This window comes from Pinus tabuliformis, chromosome 9 (genome assembly GCF_031772625.1).
Source record: "Pinus tabuliformis cultivar Carrire ecotype Pingquan chromosome 9, CPIR1, whole genome shotgun sequence".
In the NCBI taxonomy this organism is placed as follows: domain Eukaryota; kingdom Viridiplantae; phylum Streptophyta; class Pinopsida; order Pinales; family Pinaceae; genus Pinus; species Pinus tabuliformis.
This window is the reverse complement of record NC_142307.1, coordinates 37,570,697-37,596,789: the sequence shown is the minus strand read 5'-3', so window position 1 is coordinate 37,596,789 and position 26,093 is coordinate 37,570,697. Positions and strand designations below refer to the sequence as shown.

General features: G+C 37.4%; 1 protein-coding gene across 1 annotated transcript in view; it reads right to left on the bottom strand.

The window, feature by feature from the left end:
- Positions 1-23,029, bottom strand: part of LOC149147024 (nucleolar/coiled-body phosphoprotein) — a 56,908-nt gene extending 33,879 nt beyond the window's left edge. The window contains exon 1 of the mRNA XM_089439202.1: positions 22,640-23,029. Coding sequence (XP_089295328.1) covers positions 22,640-22,997 — 358 coding nt within the window. The 5' untranslated portion in view covers positions 22,998-23,029. The remainder of the gene's footprint in view (positions 1-22,639) is intronic.
- Positions 23,030-26,093: the final 3,064 nt, after the last annotated feature.

Here is a 26,093-nt window from a genome sequence, read left to right as displayed (position 1 = left end):
ATCAGTTATTATTATAGCATGATGACCTTAGTTTAATCTCTGACGAGAATCATAGTCTAGTTTTGTATGCCACTCAAGTAATGATATCTTCCACCATTTGCATTACTTGTTATTAATTTTAACAAATTCGAACAACCTTACTTTTAAGGTATTTGCTCCTTATTGCATGCTATAACATTTTTGGTTATAAGATTTTCATGCCAGTAAGATTAATAACCTTCAATTTCTTTGTCCAGCATGACTCCTAACATAGTCATGCAGACTTGCCTATTTACTATTGGCATATAACAGTCCCAATATATAACTTCAATATCTGTAAACATTGATCGCAGCATACCATTGATTCTGCAAATCACAACTATGCCCAACGTATAAGCAACAAAACATGCATTTTATCATCAGGTCAATCGAAGCATACTATGTTCCATACTAAACATAGTAATGATCAAGTTCTGATTTAAAAGAGGTCTCACCCATCCATATACGTTCAAAATATAAGTATTTATGCTTACACATCATCGTCCATGCAGATGCTATCATAAGTAGGATAGCTCTAATGAGTGTAATAACAATTACCCACTATGCCACTTACCACTAACTCTACTATTTGATGCATTAGAGACACATGCTCTTTATATTCTTAACATTGTTCATGAAAACCTGTTTCATTGCATAACACCTTACTAGGGTTTGACACTTCTTCTTTTATACAATTATCTTTTTAGTTAATTCCCTTTATAGCACTTGTAGAGGTATCAATTTGCTTGCATTATAGTTGTGAATTCATCCATGCTATCCACCTCTTAGAATAATTTATCTCATTCCCGGCTTTAATTCTCCGCAAGGACAAGAATATTTCAGGTGACTTCAATAAGATTATAATGGATTTGCATGTAGTCCTAACCATTATTGTGAATATTAATAAACATAAACATGCACATAAGCACAACCATATCCTTAATGAAAATTTAACAAGAGCGAGCATTTTCTAATGCCTTACATTCGCATTGCTTTTTAATTGTCATTTTATCCGACCTTTACTAGATGACATAATATTATATTCTTATCAATTCCGGAGGCAACTAGCATACTAGCTCCAAGGCTTCTTAAATATTAAGATTTCTTTGTGGTTATCACAAGCATGTAAGTACAATGACTCTTTACTTGAGCACAAACTCCCAACTTGGAGAAAGGCATGCATCATGGTATGCAGTCCAAAATGCGGCATCCCATAAACAACCTGGAAAGGGTATCGACAATGATAAATGTGGGATATGTAGTTTTAATCTTAAAATATATATATATGAGGATCTCTCCACGCAGCCATTGCCAAACACCGTTCAAACGCAAAACACTTATATGATATATTAAATTGAAATAGCATAAGCAGCCTCATCCATAATGGACATGACGGGTCAACACATCAAAACCATCCAAATAACATTCCACTTGCAATCAGTTGTCGTTCGTGCGAAAAACGTGAGGTTTATACAAATGAGAGTCGTGCTTGAAACCACCAAGAAATACCAGAAAAGGCGCTGCCTGAACAACTATTTGCGAAGGAAGTTGGTAGTCCTAAGCCGCCCATTACTATTGCCAATCGCACGTAACCAGAGCCTCGAGGTGTTTACGTATATACAGTTATGCAATGATTGTATCTGAAAATTGATATGGTCTGGGTCAAGACTGAAGGAAGTCCATCGCTTCTACAAACTGCCAGATGTTGGCTTTTAGATTGTTTTACAATCTGGTTAGTAAACATTGCAAGGAACATAGCTTTTCCCATGAGTGATATTCTCATTCAAATTACAAGCATCTAGTTTGGTAATAACACATTTTCAATGAGACCAGTTGCACAGTGAGGCATGAAAAATATAGTGGGCCTCTCTACTGTTCGTTTCCCATATTCATTAACAGACAGAAAAGTGCACAAGAGGTACCGATGGATCATACCCTGCAATATCACCCACCCATTGGAATTTGTTTCCTAATAAAATAGCAATTTGCTTCTTAATAAAATAGCAAAGCTCAAGATAGACACGCCAAAGGATTGGCTAGACCACTAACAATTATTTGGTCGCAGTGCAATGCATAGGGATCTGTTTTAGCATGTGGTGCTACTTACCTGTCCAAACCCATGCAGAATCTCTGGTGGATATCATTAATCAGGAACACTAACGAACTTATATAAACACCTCTAATTTTTACTTCCAACAATGAGTTCCATTGTTCTGCATTCAATCTAATAATCCATATGTAATGGATGGTTCTAGTTTTTCTCTATAACTATTAGTTCAATAAAGATACTTATTGGATTGAACAGGCTAACCGACAAAGACAAGGTCCCTCGAAAGCTAAAACAATGAAAGACTAATAAATACAATATTTCACAGATCTACACATCGATCTACAATCAACTTCGGCGTCGATGGTATTGATTATAACACCAAGAAGGTAACATGCATAAAACCAATTCACATATGGACACCCGCATGCATGAATGAATTTAAGGTGCCATCAACTGCATGGGGATAGTAGATAGGTCGTCTCGATTTTACCTGAAGTTTAAGTGCGAAACAAGAAAAACAACGAGGCTAATACGAAACTTAAACTGGTGACATTGATGATTCTCACAACACATTGATTTCCCTAGCATTGGCATTAGTTGTTGTAAAATAATCAATCCGACCGAGAGGCCCTACAGTGGACCGATTTTTGAGTAAGTCTCGTCTCAAAATATCAAATTCTTTTCTACAACAATAGAATATCAATCTCCCATTACATCCTCAATGTCAATAGTTGCAATCATAACTATTCATGCTACAAGATTGCAACGAATTTACCCAGTTGTTTTCAACAGAGCAATATCAATTGAACGGAGTAATGACAATCGGAAAAACAATTTAGTGTATCACAATTCTGATTTTTTTTAAGCCGAACAAAATCTACCGAACAATACTTACCCATGCTTTCTGTGAGTATTTCTCGCACACCCACGGATAGAGTTTGAAGGCTTTTATGCTTTCTGATTTTTATCGCTCGGATAAGATTGAGCATTGTGTGATTTACAGATAATCCCTATTCAACTCAGGGCGATGATGTACACGAGGATAGTCATTATCCCAAACCACTGCTTTCAATTCCACAATCGACAAAAGGAAACAGTTACCAGCTTTTCCTCGATCCCACAAAACTTGTGATAAGCATTCCGAAAGGCAACGTTCAAAAAGAAGAAGCAGTAGTAGTTGGGATTTCTTTTGTTGTTTTTTACACACTCTCCATAAAACGCGGTCTACAGCCAACCTTATCGATGTACATCCTGATTGAGAAACCTTCTAATCGGATTCGAAAAATAATAGGTACTTTCCCCAGCAGCGCATGAGGAATAAAACAGCATTATCAACGCATCAAGTGCCCCGTCACTTGCTCGAAGCTTGAGCAGTGACGCCTGAACGATATCCACTTCATGTTTATCTAATCATACAACTGGAATTTCGTAAAAGCCATTCGAGTGGTCTTAGGAACATTCGATGCCTGTGTGTTAAGGCTTGGGTTGAACTCATGCAGTTGTATGATATTTGTATGTGCACTTTGTCCTATTACAACGACTCTGTGAGGGTTCTATCACATTCAAGCTCCCAGATCCACCATCTTCGAACTCAGCGATATATCTAACACACGGTTCTCTAAATGTGTTCACGGTGATCGCTTGGTCGTGCCATGCTCACTTGTAAAACATTGCCAAACAACCCACTCACCACGGGCTGCTATTACTGTGTGTGAATTCTAGTCTATTGACTATAATGACGGTGCATGCGGGATAACATATCTTCACGGTAGATGGTAACCCGTACATCAAACGCCAAGCCACAAGAGAGGATCATCCCCACGGTGCATCATCCGTCCTCTCACGACCATGCAAAATGTATAACTGATTAATTAATTTAGTTAGATAGGTCTTTTCCTCTAAAAACTACCGTCTGGCAGTCTTCATAACAAGCACAGAAGCCTCTGTCTTCCTTTGTATTACTTTTTCCCTCAACAGGATAGAGATTTGTCTCACTCCCATAATCACAGCATGCACATTTTTCAATACAACCTCAACCAGTGGATTTTTGATAGGTAACGCAGTCATCACCGTCTTTGAGAGGGCAGAGACAGCTCATTTTATTTACCCAAGGATTTAATGTGATGTGTGAGGGGAAAACATCCGTTTCCTACCCTAATCCATGTATATTTGTCTTGACATCCATTTGACCGAATAATGAAATTTTTGACCCATCAATAACCATGTTAATATTGGAATCCTAACTTCCTTGGACAAGAAATCATGTTCTAAGTTTCAGGCTTCACCCTTTAAAAATTTTGGGGTTAGTTTTCTTATAGGAATTTTATAATCAAAATTTGTCAACGAAATTCTACGGAGGTGGATGAGTCCATAGGCCTCAGTGTTTGATCCTAGGCTCTGATACCATTTGTCACGTACCTCCATGGCTTACCTGGAAATAACCCCTAATTTCTCAGTTATTAAAAATTTTCGTTAGTTATAGTTAAGATTTCCTTGGTTATATTTTCCTTGCCTACATTAATGATCTTAATTAACTCCCTTATCATGATCATCCATCATGATTATAGTCTTTCTTTTATCATGCATGACTACAATAATATACCATTAATTCCTTATATTGCATGCATGAGCATTTAATTTCATTATGCATGATATTAACCATAGTGACCCTTTTGATAATACTAAGGAAAACATTCCTCCATAATTATTCCACATGCATGAAAATCTACAAAATACTAAAGCATGCTACCATTTCTAAACCAGCCTCCTTGAATGCACATGTAATAGTTAATAGAACTATCATGGACTATACCATGAAATGCATGCATCTATGTCATGTGCCCATTATCTGCCAAGCTATATATATCAGAGACATAATATAACATAAAATACAACTATGTTCCTTAAACATAATGATGATTAGAGTTAGATTCACTGAGCATTTTACTCATCCACATGCATAAGAGTGAAATCAATTACAGAAACACAGATAGTATCATCAACAATAAAAGTCTCAATATGATTATTTATCTTAACAAGGGATTGGATATACCAATACTACCTAAGATCTACACATTGATCCTTTAACAACTTAACTTATAATTTCATTTCTATGCCCAAAGTTGTCACATGCATCCATATAACATTATCTCATAAATGTCGTGAATATAGGTAAAGCTACTCATCTATAATAGTCACATATAATTCCTTCAATCATTCTCATTGCTAGAAAATTCATACAATTTCTTTCATAAGTTAAATGCATTTAAAACAAAAAGGGAAGAAAACATCATACACACATTCCACGCATCTGACACCAACTAAATCTCACTTGGGGGGAAGAGCACCACCACCCAGCCATGAATCACCTCTGATTCCCCCCGAGCCGAAGATCTTGCCAAGGATCAACTATCCTCAATTGATCGATGCACTAGGTATTTAATACCCTCTTTCATGATTTAGTTACCATTAGCGGTGTCCCACTTTATGGATTTTTCCATTGCCTAGGTCTTATCCGGAAAAGTTCGTCTTTATCTCCCACGACGCTTTTCCACATAAAAGCTTGCCTTTATCTCCCGCAAAGCTTTTTATGTCTGATGGGTCTTTATCTCCCATCCATCTGATGGATATCCAATCCATCCAAGCTTATTTAGAATCACATCTAGAAGCTTATCATGAAAGATTCATCTCTATCCCATTCCTCATGGGATTTGGCAAGCATCTCCTCTCTCTTGGTGCTCCACCCTCCAAGTGATTTATTTTATTAATTTATTTAATAATACATTGCTTTTCATATTAAATATCACCTAGCTTTTCTCAGCTTAGGTGTAGAATAGTTTAACCCACTAAGGAAGGTATCAAACCTAGCTTTCCTCGGCTTAGGTTTACAACATTTAACACACAAAGGAGGATATCACACCTAGCTTTCACTTAGCTTAGGTTTACAATAATGTAGTACACAAGGGCAGGGTGTTACAGCAGCCTTGTTCGGAAGACTTGCTCCCGGTATAAAGTCTATGTGATGGTTGATGCTTCTTTTGGGTGGTAACTCATTTGGCAATTCATCAACTACAATATCATGAAACTCATGCAACAACTCCTGAACTTCAATAGGTAAATCTGCAATTTCAATGTACAGAAGTACTACCTTTGGCTTGCAAACCGCTGCATAGCTTACCTCTTCTTCTTCCATTTGTTGTAGAAATTCCTTTCCACTAAGCAGTAGTGTTTTTGGGCTGCTTGTTTCAGTTGTACATTCATCTTTCAATGGTACAAGAGTGTGCTTGATGCCATCCTTTTCGAACTTATAACAATTGCTCTCTCCATCATGTGTCACAATCCTATCAAACTGCCATGGGCGACCCAAAAGAATGTGATAAGCATCCATTGGCATTATGTCACAGAGAACCTTGTCTTTATACCTACCTATCTGAAACTCAACTTCACTTTGTTCATGCACCAATAATTAGTGTCCTTTTTGCAACCCCGATACCTTATAAGGTGTGGGTGCTTAATCTTTTTCAATCCCAATTTTTCCACCATTTCTTCGGGGACTAGATTGTTCGTACTCCCGCTATCAATCACCAATTTGCAGCATTTGCCTTTTGCCTTACACATTGTCTTGAATAAGGATTTCCTTTGCACTGGTTCAGCAGTCTCCTTTGTTGGTTTTAACAGGACTTTATGCATCATCAACACCTCTCTAGTCTCTAGCACATTCTCTACCTCAGGTACTTGTGCCTCTACTACTTCGGTTTGAGCTATGTATGCACCTCATTGTCCTGTATTGTCATTCTCAGGACATTCAAAAGATCGGTGACCCAATTTGTTACATCTGTAACATCGGTAGACAGTCTCTCTGCCTCTTCCTCTACCTCTACCTCTCTGGTAAGGTCTTCCTCCTCTGCTGCCACCTTCTTTCTCTGACTGCCCTTGCTGATTTGAGTTGCCTTCATCATTCTTTTGCACAGGAAACTTTCCTCTTCCATTTGTCTGTCCTTTCCCTTTGGAAAAACCACGTCCTCTGCCAAAGCTTTGCTTCCTAGCTATCTTTCCTTTTGCCTTCCTCTATTGTCCTTGGAGAAAGTATGTTGATTTCATCTTGGATATCTAACCTCAAACCATTGATATACCTTGTTGTCTTCTCCGGGGTATCTTCTACATAGTCTGCTCTCAAATTTACCTTGTAAAACTCTTCGATGTAGTCCCTCACTATCATCATCTTTTGTTTAAGATTTTGCATTTGTTTGTAAAGAGTTAGCTGGTAATCCTTTAGCAAGAACTTACTCTTCATCTTTGCCACCATTATATTCCAGCTCTTGATCAATGGTTTGCCCTTCTTCCTTCTTTCAGCATGTACATTGTCCCACCATAGTGCAGCATGGCCTTTCAACCTTGTCACAGCAAACTTGAATCTCTTATCCTCGTTAATTTCCTCGTACTCAAAATACTTGTCCATCTCATTGATCCAATCTATTAGATTCTCATATTTCAAACTGCCATCGTAAATAGAGATTTCAGGCTTTGGCCTTGAACTTGAGCCCAACACTGCTCTCAACAACTTAATCTCAGCAGCTTCTTCAAGAGGTGCTACTCCCTCTTCTTCAAGTTCCTCTTCGACCTCACTAACATCTCCACCTTCAGAATCCCGTTGTCTCCCTACTTCCATGGCTTTTAACCGAAAGTACAGTCTCCTTATCTCTTCCCGGAGTTCTACATTACCCGCAGGTCTGCCTCCTACTCAGAAATTAGACAGTTCTCATGGCAAGAGACCCAAGAATTAGCAATAGATAATAGATTTACTTGCATTTTGTAGTTTTTATAATTGTTGACTCTTTCATATTTATTATGATATTTTTGTAAACAATATATGACAATTTAAGTATGAAATTTTGAAGTTGGCAATTATAACTCATTGGTAATGAATTATGAATATGATGCTTCGTGAAAGTTGAAAGTTGTTTCATTTCATTTCATTTTATAACATTTCATTTCATGTTAGATATTCTTTGTTGTAATGGTTACACTTAGCTGACAAGTACAACTTTGGTGATCAATGATGATAAATGTTATATATTGAATTTTGAAAGCTTGAAACTTTGAGATTAATGAATCATGAGACTAACTTATGGACGTGGTTGATGAAGATTATAACTTCTAGATGATTGTTGTTATATGGTTCAATCTATGTTTTTATGCTTTTTATATCTAATTCATCATTCTACATGCTTTTGTTGACATATATGCATCAAAATATAAAAAATATATATATTATATAAAAATTCACTCCTTGATTCGCTCTCGAACCCGGAGCTTCTGAAAATGTCGCTCCCGCTCCCACTCCCAAGTAAACTTGATTAATGAAGAAAAGTCTTTTGGTAAAAATCACATAAGCAAAATTTTGGGCAGAAATTTCTCTTATGTGATTTCTACTGAAAGACTTTTCTTAATTCATTATGGATCACAGAAGCCTGAATTTAGAAACTTGATTAAATCACTACTGCAATCTTCACAAATAAAATATACTAAAGAATATAAAATACAGAACTAAGAAAATATGCACACACACATAAAATATGACATCGTTATTTTTGGACAATTGTCCCTGGAAAAACCCTGAAGGGAAAACCAGTGCAGCGGACGAGGGTTTTATTATTATTCAGCAATTTGGGGGAAATTACAATTAGTTGTCGTTTACTAGCAAACGTATGACAAATACTGATCTCCACTACAAAAATAATCTGGAGACTCATTGTCTCCCTTTGCAAATCGATCTGGCCCTATCCCGGCAACTCGCGCTCTTTCAGGCTATTCGCACTACCTCTGGAAAATGTGCACTAATTCTTCCCAAAAAATTCATTCAGCCACGGAATCTCCCCCCTGCAAGTCGACTTGGCTCCTGGGTTGCTCTAGGCCCACTTACTCTACATCCAGATGATAGATTTGGCCTCTAGCTCACTGAATGAGCTCCTCTACCACTCGCATTGTCAACTGGCTACTCGCACTAGCTGAATATGGCCTCCTCTGCAAGTAATTTGGCATCCTCTTCTTGTCTCCCGAAAATTGGAAAACACTAAGGAAATCTCCTCCGGACACCTACTCCCAAATCTTTGTTGATACACTGCTTCTGATGCTTCCCTAGCTTCAACTGTGCCCTTGCTGAATACCTACGACTGGGTAAGTCGAACTGCGTGACTCACTTGTTGTCTCAATGTGTCTTCTCCAAACCCTTCAACTTGCTCTTATAATCTCTTGTTGGAGACTCAATGGCCACGATCACCTCTCAATCGATGGCTAACATCATCTTTACTTCGCCAATTAACTTTTTTGAAAGTATCTAGAGCAAAATCAAACTTCCTCAATTAATTCACTCTATTTGAACCACTTTTCCTAAGTAGACTTGGGAAATATTTTAATTATGGCTAATTAATTTAATTGAGGTGTCTCCAAGTTTTTTTCATGAAACCTTTTTTGGATTTTGGAGATCTCATGTTCCTTAGCCTCTTAGACACAATAGAGACTAGAACATTTGCCCGCTACTACCCCAAACAAAAACTAACATGCATTACCTTCAAAATCTTGAACAAAATTTCAATAGGGGAGGCCTCCCCAAATCCAACGATACATCAAATGGATAGAGAAAACCCTTATATATACTTTAGCTCTATCACCTCAACAATACATAAGTATTTATTTTCCTAGATCCATTATTTCTCCAAGGAATAGTAATAAAATATCCTTCTCAATAACTCCTCACTTAAAAAAAAAATAGACAGGTTAAAAATATTTAAATAGAAAACATAAATTATTTGAATATCCTGGAAGTCTGCAATGGCGAGGGTTTCTGAATATGTTGTATGCGCCGGAGCGATTCCTCCTCCCAGTGATCTGGGTCACAAGGAAGGATGTAGGGAGGGAGCTCGTAGTCTCCACAGCGAACTGGAGGAGGGAACCACACCCTATGTCAAACAGCAACTCTCCTGAAAACGCCAAGATCTCTTAAACGCAGAAAGTTGTTTCCATTGGCAAAGGACGATCGCACTTTCCTTGGATCTAATTTGTGTCCATGAAGAGGGCCAGATCTTATCAAATTGGTTTACCCAGAACACAGATCAATCGTCGTTTTGGTCAGATCTGGAAGTTTTTCCTAGATTTGGGCTTACCCTCTGCAAATCCTTGGATCTGGAGATAAAATACAAATCAGGGTTTTCTGAAACACCTAACAAATGGATGAAGATGGTGCAGAGAAAATGCGTAACAGAGGTTTGGACTGAGAAAATGGAAACCCAGTGCGAAGTGGAGCTTGAGGAGGCGACGGAGAGGGCTTTTGCGGATCTTAACTTACAAAGCAAGGGATGCATAGACACCGACCCCTGTCTTATGAAGACCGATTGGACCTCCCTGGGAACAGATCTACCTCCTTTAGTGGGGATAAGCTACAATATCCCAGATCTGGAGCGTAATACTATAATTGGGTTTATTGTTTGGACTGATACTCCCAAATCAGAGACCCTCGCAGCGGATCTAGACTCGAGGAGGACAGTTCTGACTAATGCTCCACGATTTCGGGTTTTTCCTCAGCCTGAGGATTGGGGTTTTCCACAGCATGAAGAATGGGGCGCTAAGATGAAGATCTGCGGCATCAAAGGAGCAGAGGCAGCCTCGATATATTGTTTGAGGGCAGAGCGTCGTATAAGGCCACAGGTTATGGATTACCTTGGGCCTGCATATGGCGATTGTTGGTGGGTACGCGAGTCTGCAAACTCAAATGTCCCAGATCTACAGCAAGCACTAACGATTGAACATGATCGCCACGAAGCGGTGACCAACCCACCTCTGGATCTTGAAGCACCCACATCAGAAACACTCGAAGGAATACAAATTACTCTCTTTATCAGATCTATGGAAGGGAATACAGTATGCATTAAGATAGGGAGCTGGGAGGAGATAAAAATCCTTAAACAGAGGATACAAGAAAGGATGGGTATTCCATCTTGCAAACAACTCCTGATCCACGCAGGAAAAGTATTATGGGGGGGAATACAAGCTAAAGGAATACGACATAGGCTGTGACTCAACTATCTTCCTCAACACAAGACTCCATGGAGGTTGCCCTGGTACAAGCTCCAAAGGATCTGCTTCTTTCAAAGATGCAGTAAAAGGGAAGATGGGGACTCAAATACTATCAGAACAGCAAGCCACGACTCCTGGTGCCTACATCATCGAGCAGACAACTCAGAACCCTGCTTTAACAATTGCTATACCTGAGGTAAATGAGATACATGATGATTATTTATTTAAATTAATGGTTTTTGGCCCAAACCGGAAGCCCCGAGCCAATGGATTTACTCCATATGGACAAAAAATTGTGATATACACCTATGCTCAAAAGGTTTTTTCATTGTCAAATTCTATACAGTCAAAGACAAGGAATATGCATTAAATGAAGGACCATGGTTCTGGGGTAATGTTGGTCTGTTCTTGACATCATGGTTTCCAGAATTTGATGCAAATACCATGGTGTTTTCCAAAATGCATGTGTGGGTAAAATTATATAACCTACCTCTGCATTTTTGGCACATCAAAGTATTAGCAGGCATTGGCAATGCCCTTGGGAAATTCTTAAAAGTGGACAGCGAGCGTCTTACCAAGGATATCTACACTTTTGCCAGAATCTGTGTGGAGGTTGATCTCAGTCAAGGCTTACCAGATCGCATTCTCTTACTCCACAATGAAAAGCAATGGTCCCAGCCTCTTGATTATGAGAACACGACCTTCAAATGTCGTATTTGTCATCAAACTAGTCATCTACAAAGTGCTTGCCCACAAAACAAAAAAGACAGGAAAAAAAGACAACCACCAAAGCCGAAAGGATGGCAGTTTTCAGCCACTCCGGCAAATGATATAGAAGAGGAAGAATACACAGAAACTACCACAAACACCACATTCCAAGAAGCAGAACACCCCAGAAATATCACAGTCTTCAATGCACAGAGCACCCAGTTCAGCTCACAAAATGATGAGAACCAGAACTGCTCCACTTTAGTTCCAAGGACATCCATTCCATAACAGCAAAGTGAGCAACCCATTCCAGGGAAAGAAATCGGTGGCAGCAAGCGATCACACTCAACAGAAAGCTCAGATTCTGACAAAGAAACCCCATCTACTACCAAAGAGGCTCAAATGTCTATTGTAACATCCACTCCCAACACTAGTGGTTGGTGGAAAGTGGAAAAAAAGAAAGGTAGGAAAGAATAGATAGTTTTTAGTTTATTGTTTTTGATCCTGTGTATCAAGACAAGCTTATAAAGCATATGCTATTTTAGCAGCTATAACATGTAATTTTGCTCAATATGAATAAAATTACGATTTTTCCACGGGGTAAAGAAAAAAAAAACTCACTAAAATTAGCAATGGATTGTTGAGATCCACATTCTTCTCCAATAAGAAACAATAAAATATCCAAAGAAAACAATACATAATGCTCTCATGTAACCAACTCAATGAGACAAGTCAACAATAACAAAATAATGGAGTTGGCTATCCAACACCCTTCGAAAATAACTCAAGGTGGGATGCATCCTCTACATGAGTGGGTGGTTGGTTGAAAATGAGATTAGCTTCCATATGTGCAACAACCAAGAAAGCAGGTGAATAATTATCAAGGGTGTGTTTCTCCATGTGGCACATGTGGCCAAAATGTGGTGAAAGTTTTTAAAACGACAAATTTCAAACTATTGTAACCACTTAAATTTTATCCAATATTTTGTTATAATGACTTTTCAAAAATGCCACAACAACTATGCATCTAATGGCATTGATATGACAACAATCAGGGCACTCTATCAAAATAAATATTTGTTAATAAGCTAGCACACATCACCCAAAGTCCCCTCTCACGCATGCCATCTAAGATAAGCAAGAAGACAATGTAAAAATCTAATGACCTTTGTAAAGCTGTTGGGTCCCTATAATACTAGTGATTACCCCATTATTATTGTAGTTATACTCCTTATTTATATTGTTGTGCCCCTATTACCCCCATATTGTTATTTCTGTGCCCCATAGAATCCCTCTATTGTTATTTTTGTGGCTTTATATTATTATTGTTAGGTCGGCTGGATTATATTGTGACTCCTTAGACTCCTATATATAGAAAGGAGGTTTTGTCATTTGTATCATCCAAGAATTGTTCATTTATGTAATGTAAAGGAGGTTGCCCCCTCGAAGAAGCCGAATTCTAAGGCGTTGATCTATCTTTTCTATCTTTTCTTGAGCTGGTTTCATAACATTTGGTATCAGAGCTTTGGATTCTAGGGTTTCGCTGCTCCAAACAGGTCATCGTGGCATTTTCGCTATAACTTTTTTTCTGTGACGTTTCAGAAGTCGCAAAAAAAACCCATTTGAGAAGAAATCACGCTGAACCTTGGGTCTAAATTTCAGAGCTTTTCGCGCGATATTTGCGGAGATATGATCTGAGGAAGTTGGTCTTTTTGCAGACTCCTGAATTACATTCAAAACAGGTGACCTGGGGAAAATCGTCATAACTTTCTCTCTGGGGATCGGATTGAAATTTCGTAAGAAGGTACAGAAAGATGACGGACTATAGTTTCTTGTGTGTGTGTTTCAGATTCAAAGGTTGAAACAGTGACTCGTGGTACGTCGTACAAGTTCGCTCTACTGAACCAGTCTAAAAGCAAGTCACTGTGGGAGATTTCACATAACTCTTCCTTGGAGAATCCAATTTGGCTCAGACTTGTGGCATTGGAAAGAGGACGCAGAAGGCTACTACAGGTAGCAATTTCAGAACTGGATGATCCGAAATTACAGAGATACATCAGATTCAATATCAGGCTTCTATAAAGTGAAAAAAGGTGTGTAGTTTTTTTTTTTAATTTTTGTGTAAGCTTGGTTTAACGGAATTCAAAGGGCATAGTAAAGCATTATTATCGGTAACTGATGCCCCAAGGAAAGAAAATGCAAACACCTAGTAAGGAACCTGAAAGCTCTAGCATGACTCATGAAGAAGAGGAAGAAATGCTACATGATATATCAAAATTACAAGAACAAGTGCAACAAATGTCACGCTCACAAAAGCTAACAGAAGCTAAGATAAGTGGCGTGGAATCTAAGATAAAGGGCATGGAAGCTAAGATGGATGATTCGAAGACAGATTTGAAGAGAGACATGGCAGATTTGAAGATAGATTTGAAGACAGACATGGAAGAATTGAAGAAGTTGCTACAAGAAAGGGTCACTAATGGTGAAAAAGTAGTAAAAGAAACTCATGATGAGAACAAAAGAAATGTTAATCATGATTCCATAGACGCTAATGTTGGATCGAAGAATCACCATATTCCAAAAATCGATATGAGGAAGTTTGATGGCAAGGATCCCGCCACATGGATATTACAGATGGAGCAATTCTTCGATCTCAATAATGTGCAAAACGCACAAAAGGTACGTATGGCAACTGTATATTTGGAACCAAATCAGTTTGTATGGTATCAATGGCTTTGCTCTCGTAAACAATTTATCACTTGGGCAATTTTTACGGAAGAATTGATAGCACATTATGAAGATACAAAAAGCAACACTTTTTTTAGCCAATTGATAAGTCTCAAACAAAAGGGTTCAGTAATGGAGCACATTGAGGAGTTCCAAAAATTGAACATAAGGGTAAAAGATATTCCAGAGGAGCATAGGATTGATGTGTTCATAGGGTCTTTAAAGGATAATATCCAACATGATGTTCGCCTTTGGGAACCTGATTCATTAGAGAAGGCATTCAGGTTAGCAAGAAAAATGGAAAGCAAAATTATGGCAACCAGGAAGCATACCACTCACAACTATAAAGACGGAAGTGTTGTTGCCCCTAGTCTTCCACAACCTATAAGGTTGACACCACAACAATTGGAAGAAAAAAGAGCAAAAGGGCTTTGTTACAGTTGTGATAGCAAATACACTAAAGGTCATAAGTGTGCTGAGAAGAAATTATTCTACATAGATTGTGAAGAGGAAGAAGAAAAGGAGCAAGAAAGGTCAAAAGAAGAAGATATACTCCAAGAACAAAGCCTAGATGAAGAACAAATAAATCCGACCATATCTTGTAATGCATTGGCGGGAATTACCACTCCTCAAACCATCAAGATAGAAGGACAAATCAAGAAGAAAAAGGTAATAGTGTTGATTGATTCAGGAAGCACCCACAATTTTATTCATTGTAGGGTAGCAAAAGAATTGAATTGCTTCCTATATCCAGCACCAGAGTGTCAAGTGATGATTGCAAATGGAGGAACAATAAATTGCTCTGGAAAGTGCCATAATATCAAGCTATCCATGGGAGAATATGTATTGACTAGCCCAATGCTTTCCATTCCAATGGGAGGTGCTGATGTTGTACTAGGAGTCCAATGGCTACAATCCTTGGGTACAATAGCTTTTAATTTTCAAGAACTTTTCATCAAATTTTCTACGGAAGGAAAGGAAGTTGAATTAAGGGGTATTGCAGGGAAACCAGGAAAGATAATCAGCTCTAATGGCATGACAAAGCTTCTAAAAAAGGAGCAAAGAGGTGTAATTGCACAATTATGTTCGCTAGATGTTTCCACATTGGAATCATCTATTTCTCCAGATCTCCAAAAAGTCCTGGACAATCATTCCAAGGTATTTGAGACTCCAAAAGGTCTCCCACCTATGCGTGATCATGATCATGCTATTCATCTGATTCCAGGAAGTGTTCCTCCAAACATCAGGCCGTACAGATATCCCTATGTCCAAAAAAGTGAAATTGAATGTATGGTTGCAGAAATGCTAGAGGCTGGTATAATTCAACCGAGTCAAAGTTCTTTCTCAGCTCCAGTAGTATTGGTGCACAAGAAGGATGGATCATGGCGCATGTGTCCAGATTATAGGGAGCTCAACAAGCTCACTATTAAAGATAAGTTCCCCATTCCTGTTATTGATGAATTACTGGATGAATTGCATGGATCAATTTACTTCACCAAGTTGGATCTTCGTTCGAGATATCATCAAATCAGAATGAAGATTGAAGACATTCCGAAAACGACATTTAGAACTCATGAGGGTCATTATGAATTTTTGGTCATGCCTTTTGGCCTTACCAATGCACCTTCAACATTTCAAGGTTTGATGAATTCAATTTTCAAACCATTCCTTAGAAAATTTGTGTTAGTATTTTTTGATGATATACTAATCTACAGCAAGTCTTGGAAGGATCATGTTGAACATGTTGACAGGGTGCTACAACTATTGGAGGAGAAACAATTATATGCAAAAAGATCCAAATGTTTCTTTGGAGTCCAGGAGGTGGAATATTTGGGTCATATTGTATCTCATGAAGGAGTTAAGGTAGACCCTAGCAAAATTAAAGCCATTAAGGAATGGAAAATTCCCACATCCATAAAGCATCTGCGAGGATTTCTTGGGTTGACAGGGTATTATCGCAAGTTTGTTAAGAATTATGGGAGAATAGCAGCACCTCTAACAACATTATTGAAGAAAGATTCATTTTCATGGACTCCAGAAGCAACAAAGGCCTTTGAACATCTTAAAGAGGCAATGTGCCAAGCACCGGTCTTAGCTACACCGGACTTCACAAAAACCTTTATTGTGGAATGTGATGCTTCAGGAAATGGAATTGGTGCTGTTCTAATGCAAGATGAAAGACCCATTGCTTTTGAAAGTCGTCCAATCAAGGGAAAGTTTTTAAGAAAAGCTATTTATGAGAAGGAAATGTTGGCAATACTCCATGCACTTAAGAAATGGCGACCCTACCTAATGGGAAGACACTTCAAGGTAAAAACGGATCATGATAGCCTTAAATACTTTTTAGAACAAAGATTATCCTCTGAAGAGCAACAAAAGTGGGTCACAAAGATGTTGGGTTATGACTTTGAAATCATCTACAAAAAAGGGAAGCAAAATGTGGTGGCAGATGCACTCTCAAGAAAGGATGAGGATGTGGAAGCATTGTTGTGTGCCATTTCTATTATCCAACCAGATTGGATAAACGAAGCAAGGGAGGAATGGAAGAATGACAAAGAAGTGTGGGCACTTATTCGAAAGCTACAACAAGATTCCAGTACTTCTGATACATTTAGCTGGCAAAATGATTCGTTATGGTACAAAGATCGCTTATACCTCTGTAAGAATTCCCAGCTAAAACAAAAGATTCTTATGGAATTGCACACTTCTCCCTTAGGAGGGCACTCAGGATTTTTAAAAACTTACCACAGGGTTAAGAAGGAATTTTTTTGGGATGGCCTTAAATCAGATATTCAAAAGTTTGTGGCGGAATGTTTGGTTTGCCAACAAAATAAAGTTGAAACAATTAAGACACCGGGTCTATTACAACCTTTATCCATTCCAAGCCAACGTTGGGAGGAGGTTTCAATGGATTTTATCACAGGTTTACCCAAGTCTGAGGGAAAGAGTGTCATCATGGTGGTAGTTGACAGACTTACCAAGTATGCACACTTTTGTGCATTATCACATCCATTTAAAGCCAGTACAGTTTCTACTGCATTTATGGAAACAGTTCAAAAGCTACATGGAAACCCAAAGATTATTGTAAGTGACAGAGATCCCATTTTCACTGGAAATTTTTGGACAGAATTATTTTCTTGTCTTGGTACTCAGTTAGCTCATAGCTCATCTTATCATCCTCAATCTGATGGGCAAACTGAGATAGTAAACAAATGTTTGGAAGGATATCTTCGTTGCTTTGTATCTGATAAACAAACACAATGGGTCAAATGGTTGCCTCTGGCTGAATGGTGGTATAACACTTCCTTCCATACAGCAACAAAAATGACCCCATTTATGGCACTTTATGGGTATCAACCACCATCCATCACATCATATTTAAGAGAAAATTCTAAGGTTCAGGCAGTGGAACATCACATCGAACATCAACAACAAGTCCTCCAACTCTTAAAGGATAACCTCGTGTTGGCACAAAATAGAATGAAACAACAGGCAGATCAACATCGCAGTGAAAGAAGTTTTGATGTAGGTGATTGGGTATTCCTACGGCTACAACCATATAAGCAAATGTCCCTAAAGCAAGCTAAGAAGGATAATAAATTATCACCAAAGTATTATGGTCCGTACAAGGTGTTGCAAAAGATTGGTACTATGGCATACAAATTGGAGCTTCCTGCAGCTTCTCGATTGCACCCAGTTTTCCATGTTTCATGTTTAAAGAAGGTTATAGGTGACAAGCTCCCAATTCAAACAATATTGCCAGAACTTGACGAGGAAGGAAAAATTATATTGGAACCGGAAGCAGTCACAGAAACAAGAACTCGACAGCTACGAAATCGATCAATTTCAGAGTATCTTATCAAGTGGAAGAACTTATCTGTTGAAGATTCCACATGGGAGGATGAGAATTTTATGCAGAAGTATCCAGAACTACTCAAGCGTTGAGGGCAACACTTTTTTGAAGGAGAGGGGCATGTTGGGTCCCTATAATACTAGTGATTACCCCATTATTATTGTAGTTATACCCCTTATTTATATTGTTATTTTTGTGCCCCATAGAATCCCTCTATTGTTATTTGTGTGGCTTTATATTATTATTGTTAAGTCGGCTGGATTATATTGTGACTCCTTAGACTCCTATATATAGAAAGGAAGTTTTGTCATTTGTATCATCCAAGAATTGTTCATTTATGTAATGTAAAGGAGGTTGCCCCTCGAAGAGGCTGAATTCTAAGGCGTTGATCTATCTTTTCTATCTTTTCTTGAGCTGGTTTCATAACAAAAGCACTCCAAGAGAGGGCGCTGCACAAGAATATCTCAATAAATATGAAATGTAACCAACTAAAATAACATGTGTGGCCTCCAAAAACTAGGCCATCTCATCAAATAACATGAACATTGAGGAATGCATGTTCAATATGGCACATTTGGCTCCAAAAGGAAGACATCTCATTGAGATAACCATAAAATAATCCATCACATGGTCTTCAAGGTGATGACAAGTCAACAATCCATACAATAACACCATAAGATACATACCCAATTAACCAAAGCTCAACCAACTCCAAGAATAGGGGGCAGCCCAATCACCTAGCAATAAAATAATGATAAAAATGTGACGATGCCTCTACATGTGTGCCAACAAGGTGACTTTGATGCTCACATTGTTGTTTTACATTGCATTAAATTTCAAATATGCCTAGACATTCAGGAACTAACTCTTAGCAATATTTTACTTTTTTTCGAGTTATTATTGTGACAATGTCCACTCAAAACATGATGTTTTGAATTATTATTGTTTCAATCTGTTAAATATTAGAGCAAGAAAGGTCCTTTAACTTGTGCCTTAGTCAAAGAGACCAAGAAGCAGTTCCCCTTAGCATGCATAAGTTCCTATAAGTTAGGACGAATTCCTAAAAGTTAGGACGAGTTTCTAAAAATTAGGACAAGTTCCTATAGAAATCAGGATGAGTTCATGAAGCAGTTTGATTTATGCGCTGGAGTGGGAGGCTCAATTTATTGTCTCCTAGTGCAAGTTAGTTTTGGAAATTGACATGCGAAGAGTCTCAAGTTCTAAATTGAGACTAGACGAGTTGCATGAGTCAGTGAAACTCAGTGAACTCATGAATCACTAGTTTGATTTCCATAAATATGTTAATTTGGCAGCTCAGTGACAAATTCCAATCATGGGACTAGATTCCTCTTTTCGAGAGGACCAATTTTGACTATTGAAGCACTCAATTTGGACAAGGGAAAGTGTATTTTTGAATAAAAGCCCACATGTGCACAAAAGAACAAGTCGGCCTTAACGGGAAAATAGACACCCTTGGAAGTCTATAAATATAAGTGACCTCAAATTGATTTGGGCATCACCAAGCATCTTCTTCTTCTTCTCTTCTTCATTGATTGGTTCGCACTGATTTGAGGCTAGGTCGCGGAGATTGGTTCGTATAGGTCTGAAATTGATGTTCTAAAGCCCGCACGTGTTTTTAGGGTTTTTGGTTTCCAAACACATGCTTGACACAAGTAAATTTTGGTTACAACCGCAAGCATGCAGGCTCATCCGAGTGGTTGGAAGCTCTCAACTGCACACATACCTCTTCCTCTATGTGGTTGGGATCTAGGGTTACAATTTGACATTTAACCGTAGTTGACAGTAGGCAATAAAAGTTGTCTCTGATAAATATTGATGCTAGGAACATATTTTTGAATGTTGTTGGGATAATTTTGATGGATGATTTTGTATTGGCTCATTGTACTCTTTGCTGAACATTTTATGACAATCTAATAGAAGAATAATTTCAAAGGGTTTTCCCCATAGTTGGTTTTTCCCTAGTCATTGACCAAAAATCTAGTGTCTCTTGTTGATGTGTTAATTGTCTCCTTTGTCATTTCATTTATTATTCTATCTTCAATTACTGCTGATGATTGGTTGAAAGATTACTAATTGAATTGGGCTAAAGTAATTGAATCAGCATAGAGCAGTGTGAAATTCTATTCAAAAAGCTTATAAGGAGGACGAAGGCACAGAATTGATTCATTGTTTTGTGATTACGAGTTGGTGAGACAAGACAATAGAGAGCATGAGTTTTGTGTGTGAGCTAGCAGAGCTAGGAAGAGTGTGAAGGAGAGGCCTATATGCAGTGTTTGACAAAGAAAATTCTTGCTGGTATGTGCTAGGAAATATGAGGAATTTCCAGGGCCAACACAAGGATTTAGGAGCTAAGGGCAGGGTTGTTGCGAGCAGATTTCAGGCTTCAGCTAAGTGTCAGAAGAGAGAACAGCTTTGTTCTCTAAGTGAAACAATTTGCCTTGTAATTAATTCTATCTGCCCAACTGTGTCAATAAAAAATATACAGCTGGCAACGGGTTTTCCCAGTTGGGTTCTCTAGAAAATACTGTGCTACTGTATGATAGTAAAGTGTTTTTAATTCTGTTCCATTCCACTGCAAATTGGTAGAGAAATTATGTGTCTTGTTGTTACAAGTTAGGTTCAGATTTGTTCATTCAAGCAGAACAGAATTTTCGTGGATTTTCTACAGTCCAAGAAGGCCTGGTGTAGCATAATACGTTCTAGTTATCTCACTTGAGTGCAAGTAGAGCAGATTTAGTATGCAATTGATTGGTGCAGTGACACAAGCAGGTACCTATTATGTAACCCATTGTTGCAATTACACAAGAAATCCTAGGACGCAATTATTGGCAGTCAGTCTGTTTTCAACTATCATCCTTACTTTCCTGTTAGAGCACATGCTCGTTGCTGGTCCAATGATTTAATCCACCGATCAGTAGTTTATGGATATTGTTAATTTCATGTATTAATAATAATTAATCTGATGTATCCCTTTCTTCAACCTTGTATTTCATGCAGAGGGCTCCACCTACGATGTATTTAAGGAGCATTTCATGTTCATCTTCACCATATCAATAATTTGAAAGAAAAAAGGTATCTGAAAATTCATGCACCCCGCAAAGGTACAGTTTGCTGCCCTTAAGGGGCTTGATTTTGAATTATGACTCTGAAATTATGAACCTTAGACTCTGCTGCCAATTTTGGTTATTTTTTGTTGTTGTATGGCTTTTCGTAGGGCCAATATTGTTCTCGTATTTAGATCCCACTGACTGATGGTTTAGGGTTTTGAGCATCAGGCTGTCGTCTGTTTTATTGCAGAGTGCCTCCCCTCAATCCTTTCGTGTTTAGGGGGTTGTTTATATCATATTGTCAAATGTCAATGATCCGATTAATCTGAGCATCATTTTTCAGTAAAACGAAAAAAGGAAAAATATGATAATAGAAAAATAAAATGTGCATTTTTGCAAGAAACCATTGTTTTGCCAATAGTTAATCATAAAAATTCAATAGATAAGATAAGAAACTTTTATTGATGTCTAACAAATGTAGGTTAATGGGACTGAAGAATCCAACTATTATGAACATGGAAAACAATGTAGGAGTGCCGGCTCGAAAATGACAAAAATAATACAAAGAAAGAAACCTATATATATATATATATATGTATGAGTTTGTCCAACACTGGAAGGTGGATAACGCAACACAAGAACCTGTGAAGGGAGAGGGAGATCAGACGATGGGGCCGATGATGCCAATGTCTCTGACTCTGATAGCTGAGGGCAAGGATTTTGTTGCCATAGAAAATTGGAAAAAAATTTAAAAAAAAAATGCCATAAAAAAGGTCCAGATGCCAACCTACCAATATAGTCATTTAACATTGTCAACAAAAGAAACACCAGCTCAGAAACACACTCATTTAGCAGAATATGTATTAAAACATAAAAAACTGAAAATGGCCACCATGCCATAAATAGACAAATTTAACAGGGACGCTTTTAAAAAACAACTGACATTTTTAACATGAGAGTAAAAATGTAACCAATTGATCCCTTTGTCTCCATGCCAAAGAAGCAGCACATAAACACATGCAATTTTACAGGAGTAAAAATTGAAAAATTCAATGAATTTTAAAAAAAAATTAAATATATATATATATATATAAAATAAATTAAATATAAATAAATTAAAAAATCAGTAGAAGAAAGCCTTACCCTCCTTCTCTCCAGCTTCTGTGTTGTTTTCTTCCTGTGTGGCTGGCCGCTTGTCCCGCTTAAGCGCTCCTTTCGGAACTTCAACCGGCTTACGCATGGCGAGGGGCTTACCATTTGGGTTGGTATTGAGTTTCGGGGTCTGATCGGACTGGCAAACAGAGGAAGGAGCGGGCAATCCCGCGAATAAATTTTCGGTATTCCCTCCCTCCATGTGATCTGATACGGATTTCGGAAAAAAGCGAGCTCTATTAATGGCGTTAAGCCTCACAAGCTGTACACCCACAAAAACTGGACACGGCCGGAGTCCAGAGTTATAGTTTGCATAGCTTAAAGAGTGAAGTGCCTCACTTTCTTTCATCTTATTTATTTAATTATTTTACGGAGGGATTAAAGGGGTTTATTGGTTAATCCAATTGGATAATGACACGGAGAAGGATAATGATATGTTTATTTATAATAAATAGAGTTGTTAATTTTATTGGGTTGATAGGTAATTTAATTGTATAATAGTTTTTTAGTTGTTAAATTATTTTATCGGGGGAGATTTTGGGGTTAATTTTTCTTGATGCCTTGGATGTTAAGCTTTGCTAGTTTGGTTGGTGGGATGTGATTCCTTAGAGATGATCTATCAAGATTTTCCACAAGAAAAAAAGCCTCGGAAGTTATCTCAATTGGTCAAGTTTCTGTTGCTAAAAGCACCTCGCTAATGAGAGGTCACAGAGTCAATTTCCCTCGACACCCTTGGGATCAGGCTTTGCTAATAAGACAGCAAGAAGTGATCCCTTCAGGTGGATCTGCTCGGATATTTCCTCAAAAAAAAAAATTGAACCTTCAAAGAATTGATTCCTCTTTTTTAGTGCAAAAATTGAGGAAATGTTCGAACCTTAAGAGATTTCATCTCTGTGGACGCTTGATAGATCCGGAGTTAAGATGGATATAGGCTCGTTTAATTATTACTAAAATTGATTATAAATTTTATTTTATTGTATTTTTATGTAATTTTTTTTGTTTGTTAGGTAATGTGAGTCCTCAGATGACTTACACGCTTAACATGTAGCTTGAGTAACCGCAAGGGCATCTAAACCATCAAAATCACTCAGGGATCGCACCCAGCTCTGACCACACCAACCTTTAGCATGACTGGACTTTTGCCCATGGGGTTTCAAACCAGTGACCTTTTCACCACGACATGTTTTAACAGAACACTTTTCCAATGTCTATTCTATATCTCATGGGCTATTTTTATGTAATTTGATCAAGTCAAATTGTTTACATAACATAGTCTTACAACATCTTTTCTATACTAGGTTAGAGAGCACCTCTCCACATAATATCTAGTCAAAATTAATATGGTTAAATACATTTTTTTAAATATAATTAAACTAATAGGCATGTTTATTTCAAAATTTTAATTTAACAGTCATAAAATCATCTTAACTCCATATCTACCAAGCGTCGAGAGAGATTCAATCTCTTTTCACTCTAAAAGAAGCTTGCGCCTCTTGGGATTTGGTCCCTCTTGGCTCTTGGTAGATCGTGAATTAAGATGGATTTATGTTGGTTTAATTATTAATAATTATTATTTTTTTTATTTTTTATGTAATTTAACCCAATAAAAAATGTTTTAATTAATAACTATAATAACAATTTTATTTTTTATTATATTTTTTAATTTTATTTTATGTAATTTGACGAAGTCAAAATGTTTACATAACATAGCATAACATTACAACATTCTTCCATACTAGGCTAGAGAGCGTCTCTCGACATAATTATCAACCATCCTAGATCCATCTTAACTCTAAATCTACCAAGTGTCGAGAGGAATCAAATCTCTTGAGGTGCAAACCTCTTTTAGAGTGAAAAGGGATTTGATTTCTCTTGGAAATTGGTAGATCAGAAGTTAAGATGGGTCTAGGTTGGGCTTTCCCCCTTTAAATAGGCTATATTCCACATGGATACCACAGGTTAATCATTATTTTTGTTTTAACCTATGGTTGTTTTTATTTTTATTTTTATTGTTTTATTGATTTTCTTTACATAACATAACATAACAGGACAAGGTCACACGATAGTACGAGACATTACAAAATCTCTTTCATATTGTAGGGATTTAACTTCCATGTAATATTCTTAATAGTATACACAAATCAAAGGTCAAGATATATTTCCAAATAGTTATGCATTTTTTGCCCTTTTATTTAATTCATTAATTGCATTGAGAAGCACTCTCCAACCCAATGTGGTAGAGATGTTGTAACGTAACTTAATGTAATGTCCAGTAAACATTTTTACACTGTCAAAATAAAATAAAAATAGGTTTATGAGAACCCATGGTATTCATGTGGAATATAGCCTATTTAAAGAATGAAATTAAACCAACCTAGATCCATCTTAATTCTGGATCTACCAAGTGTCGAAAGGGATCAAATCTCATGAGATGCAAACCTCTTTTAGAGTGAAAAGAAATTTCATCTCTCTCCATGCTTGGTAGATCCCGAGTTAAGATGGATCTAGAGGTTGGTTAAAAAAATGTCATATGAAATGAGTTATAGTTTTTTGGGCAAATGGTATTGGTCCGTGTTATTATAACAAAGTCTATTTAAAAATTAAGAATTTTTGTAATAAATTGGGGGTGAATCTCCATGATCTTGTTACTTGTTTTCTTTAAATGTATATATGTTTAACTTATATATTAATTCTTTTTATCATGAATAATAATTAATTAAACCATGTATTGGCACATGGTATTATAACTTGGAATAATGCTTACAATAGTATATATGTAGGATTGGTTTGTTGATAGTTGGAATTTTGTTGAGAGATTTTCTCAACAATATTCTCTTTGTTCATAATTTATTGGATCTCATGAACATTATTTATGTGTCTTGTAATTTAGCTTTGAATATAATGAACGGATAGTTTTGTGAGTAATTTGTCTCCTATGTCTGCTCCTCAAATTTTTATATCGGTATTAGAGCCTGTTATGGCCTAATTCCCTTATGGGAAGGCCATGAAGATGAGAAAGCCATGAGTATTATTATTTTTGTACATAGATTAGTGTAGACATGTGTCTGCGTGTTTTGTGGATTTGCAGATTTGTTCATTCTTTTTTGTTTTTAAGCGGTGATGGTACAGTTGACGGAGAAGGGTATGGACGTCAATATGTTATTGTCGGTGGCAATTTTTTGTTGTCACAGATCGTGGGTATCCTACAATAAACAAACTAGACGCATCATGTGGATCATTGTAGAACTAGCTCATGGGAGAGATTTCGATTATTTTTGGAGGTCTCACGGATCTATGATTTATTTCATAATTTGTAGCAAGATATATTTGGAGGCGTTGCAGGACTTCTGTGTGGTAGACACAAAGTCTTCTATTTTCATGAACGAGCTGCCATGCCTTGATCCCAACGTAGCTTCTCCTGAGCACTTTATGACATCGGCTATGT